The sequence below is a fragment of the Gossypium hirsutum genome, chromosome D11 (genome assembly GCF_007990345.1).
Source record: "Gossypium hirsutum isolate 1008001.06 chromosome D11, Gossypium_hirsutum_v2.1, whole genome shotgun sequence".
Lineage (NCBI taxonomy): Eukaryota > Viridiplantae > Streptophyta > Magnoliopsida > Malvales > Malvaceae > Gossypium > Gossypium hirsutum.
Window position 1 is genome coordinate 47,142,831 of NC_053447.1, and position 4,747 is coordinate 47,147,577.

The 4,747-nt window shown below is 34.8% G+C and overlaps 1 protein-coding gene across 1 annotated transcript; it reads right to left on the reverse strand.

Moving 5' to 3' along the window:
- Nucleotides 1–1,306: 1,306 nt before the first annotated feature.
- LOC107913587 (5' exonuclease Apollo) lies at nt 1,307–4,370 on the reverse strand. Its single transcript, XM_016842221.2, has 4 exons — nt 3,718–4,370; nt 3,424–3,632; nt 2,612–2,719; nt 1,307–2,078 (listed from the first exon to the last, which is right to left on the reverse strand). The coding sequence occupies exons 1-4, from the start codon at nt 4,007–4,009 to the stop codon at nt 1,434–1,436; spliced, it is 1,254 nt and encodes a 417-aa protein (XP_016697710.2). The 5' UTR covers nt 4,010–4,370; the 3' UTR covers nt 1,307–1,433.
- Nucleotides 4,371–4,747: the final 377 nt, after the last annotated feature.

Here is a 4,747-nt window from a genome sequence, read left to right on the forward strand (position 1 = left end):
AATTGTGTCATGTTCATCATATACAAGTTTCCAAAAATAGTTAGTGTCCACCAGTAGGCTGACTCTTATTGCGGTAGTACCCGCCAGTGGATATTTCGAATCAGAGAGAGTTGTATCCTCCAAATATGGCGTGCTAGTCTGTTAGTTTGAGTCTAATCTCTTAATGTTTAATGATATTTATTGTGGATTTGTGTCTCAAGAACTCATTAAGTTCTCACAAACTTACCTAGTTATTATTTTCAGGTTGTTAGATTGAACATCTTGATAGCAGGGGATCAGCCAAATTAGCAGCCCATTTGTGAGCCTTCCTTGTTTTTCTTTGTGTGGCATATATTTGTTAAGGGTATTAAAATGATTGTTAGATGCTGTCATTTAAAAATCATCAAACTATATTTTAAAAACAATATTTTATACTTTTGAATGTTTATTGTTAGCCTTGTTGGCTTATTATTAAACATGGTTTATGGTGTTATTAGATTAAATTGAGTTGAGTTTTAAATTATAGCTCGAGTAGTAACTCGAAAGGAAAATTTCATTCGAACTTTTGGATATTTTCTAAGCTTCCGTCAAAGGCTATTTACTTGTAATTTAATCTTTTAAAGTACCATTTTAATTTCGCTTTCAATTATATGCATATTTTCAAATTAACAAAACAACACTCTAGTAAGTGGGTACCCGTCAAATCAAAAAGTTGAGTTTTAAAAAAAGTTTAGTGCTTTTAACAGTTTTGACCCGTGACGCTCCATACACGGATCTGACGATCGGGTTGAGCGTGTGGTATTACAAACCCACTCCCGTCTAAATGGACACAGAAAATACTCGACACTCAATTTTTCATTCAATTCAATCCAACACTCTAGCATTTTCTCTACTATAAACATTTCTATCTCCTTCAGGCCCTAGATGGAAACATTTAATATTTAACATCTACCACTAACCAATATGGCCAAGGGGAAACATAAATGTTCAACAGTTAAGGCTTATTCTATATACTTTTACCTATTTTGAGCAGCACAGCAATGTTTATGTACGTGGCTGAAGGCATCTCCACTAGACCATCACCTGAAAAACCAAGAAAGTCAAAGACATTTAACACCTAAGAAGGTATTCATTGATTCAGTCAGTATATGGTTTCTATATTACGTATAAACACCAGGATGACTAATCCATTAGATATTTCATAATGTATCTAAAGTACCAACTATAGTTTTCAATCCACATGCAGCCACGTGTCTAGAGTTCTATTTAACAAAACCCACAAATTTAGACAGCCAATAAAGAGAATAACCAGGCTTACAATATAGAATCTCAAATCAACTAATTCTTATCTAGAATTACATTTCTCAGTTAGTAGTAACAAGTCCCACATCATTTACAACATTGCCAACTTAGTAGATGCCGAAGTCAACTCTCGCCTTTAGTCAATCAAAACACTAATTTTCATCAAGCTTTATACCTTTCCGACCTCGTCTCATCACAGTCACCCTACTCAAATAAAATCCTAAACGACCAACCCTTTTTCTTTTCTTTTCTATCCCAGTATAACCACCTCTTCCAAACGTTTGATGTTCATTGTCCAACTTTTGGGAAGGTTGGTTTATTCCACAAATGCGACCAAAGTAATAAAAAGGATCAACATTACAAGATGATGAAGATACGATGCCTTTCATGCTAGTTGGCTGCACATGTTTTATAAACTCTTCTATCTCCAGATAGCTTGAGTGATCAGAATATTGGACTGAATATACGTACTTGTGAAATCTTTTTACAGATTCTAAATTACCATTGCGTTTATCATTCTGCTTCCCACCTTTTGAACTCACTTTGCTTCTGTTGTAACCAGAAGTTAAAAGAGAATCAAAAAGCTTGCCATTTCCTTCAAAGGGCTTAACCACCCACGGAAGACCAGATGGTATGATTCCTATAGTTGGGTGCATCCTATTTAATCCTTCTAAAGTGTTGATGCTAAAACTGTAACGAGGGATAGCTCGCACCCTTGTAAGAGATGTGTCGGTTGTGAAAATGTCATGGAACCCAAGGAGATGCATGGTTTGGAGGCGCTCAGGCCAGACCCAAATCTACAGGATTGCAAACAAGAAATGAATAGCTGATAGGAAATGCTAAAATGTTACAAATAAATCATCATTAATCTTCAAATATAACACTCTATAAAGTGACAATGAAGAAAACCTGAAAAAGTACTTTAACCAATCATCTCTTGCTAGTAAGATCTTTTCATCAAACAGTGATACATTTGAGAGAAAAGCCAATGCAAACACACTTAATACATGAGGTCAAATAGTGAGACTGATTTGTCATAAAGCATTGCAAAAATACTTGTAGATTTGAAGCAGTTAATTAAGATACTTCCCCTGTCGTAAAGTGTAAAACTGATATGTTACGGATCAAAGAAAATAAATTAAAAAAAGAATAACCTCTCAAGTACCTGACCCAGTGATTTCTCAAGACAGAATAAATCTCATTCAACCTAACACTTCCAACTTCTGGAGTAGGTTATGTTTTTTTTGCTCATTTACTGGAGTAGGTTATACTATGAAGAGAAACCAATTATAAAATCAACGCCCACAAGTAGAAAGGCGAAACCTTTTACCTTTACATTAAGTGCATTTGAGATGTGAAGCAAAAGATCTTCCTTGCCCAAGGTGTCAATCCCAATGACAATGTCATGGTCTGGATGGGAAGAAATGATGTCAGCAAACTGCTATCAGCAAAACTAAAGCAGTAAGAAAATCAAATCTGATCTTCAGCTCCGAAGTTACTCCTATAAATAAATAACCCATCTATACAAACCCATACTTCGATTGTCTTCAACAGGAAGACTCAAAATTGACTTTTTTCTGCAAATATTGAAGAAGACATTGTAACCAGTGTTGTGCACTAAGAAGAAACAATTAAGCAATATTTCAGACTACTGTTGGTAATTGTAGTTTAATTTTCCCTCCTTGTCATCCACATAAATGCTTTATGTATGCTTAATGATGATAAATTTCCTAGCACGAAAAAGCAATAGCATCTTAATGTCTGAAATTAAGTTTTCACATAACTCAAAATAGAGACTAACAATCAATTATTAATATACAATTGATCTCCGTTACAAGATTACAAACAAGCCAAGTTGATAAACCAAACGCAACCCCTGGTTGAGCTTGTTTGCCGAGATTCTACATAGTGGAGCTTGATTAAACATTCATTTTCAAACCCAAACTTGATCTCAAGTAAGAATCATCAGGATTAAATCCCAACTTTTTACGAGTAAACTTTGAAAATAATTTCTCTCCTATATAATAAATTAATAATCGTCCAAAAACCAAAAGTGTAAGCGCAATCTAACAATTGCCAGAGCATTTCACTGAGAAACTGTATATTAAACGAAAAATCCCGATTGGGAATTTTGAAAAGCACCTGCTTGACAGCAACTTCCCTGGGAGGAAATTGAAAAGTAGGATTACAATACGTGTTGTCCAAGTAAAGAACATCAACCGCATCGTCCTTAAGAGCATTCAGCAGCATTTCCTTTGCTAACTTCGCTCTCTCACAGTTTTTCTCCCATCGGAAATCCCCAGTGTTGAGCATGCATCCAAACTCTCCACGAAACAAGAACATAACCGCACCTACCACCACATAATTAAACAATTAGAAAAAAGAAAAGATTGGAAATTGATTTTTTTTTTGTGAAATGCTAAACCCTTTGCGAACCGGGGCAATGGTAAGCGTCAATGGCCATGACTTGGACTGTAACTTTTGAACCAGTGGAAGGCGAAATGAGGGAGAGAGAGTGCCAGGATCCAAGATCAAGGACGCGAAGTAGAGTGAGATTGAAATTAGGGAATTTGAAAGGGAAGAGCTTGGCGGTGACGCGGGAGCAGAAGATGGGAGCCATAGCCCAGGTGGAAGATAGACCTTGAGTGTGATCGGTGTGCAGGTTTGTTAAGAAGTAAGCTTGACTGCCCTCTGCCCATCGATCTACCGAGATTAACCCTTTCTCCATATCAATTCTTTCTTCTAAAAACACTTTCGCAGCTAAATGACGCACGCCGCTATGACTCAGAAATTAATTTATACTTGACAAGGTTTTGCGTAGTCGTTTGGCGGGAAACTGAAATTTCTCTTCCGAAATTTTGAAGAGATTTGGTGACACAAAAATCACTTGGAAAAGGAATTAGGGGAGAGGCGAAAAGAAAAATAATAATGGAGGGCTTTTAGATAAATGGTAAATTTATGAATCATTTAACCAAATAGTAGGAAATAAACCAGGTCAGTTCAGTCTGAAGGGTAAACCTCCCCATTTTTTAACCTTACAACTTTTTCGCCGATCACTGGCAAGAGTCTCGTTAGTGGCGGACTCTTCGTCTACGCTATAAGAAGGTGTAAATTTATTAATAAATGGATGTTTATGTAATTCTTATAATTCTCAAAAATTTATTTTTTTATAATTATTGTAACATTTAAAAAATTATAAGGTGTCTTAATTATCTTTACTATATTGTTGTAATTTATGGCAATAGAATCTCTATAAATAAAATATTTGTAAAATTTTTTAACATTTAAGTGAGAGTTGAATCATTCTTTCATTTATCTATTATTCATTTTATAATTCTTTTAATTTATAATACAACACAAATTTGTTTAAAGCTCTTAATTAGACTTTTAATCCAATATAATCTTAAATTATATATCACAAATTGTTTTATTCTATTTTCTATGTTCATTCTCAAAGATATAATTA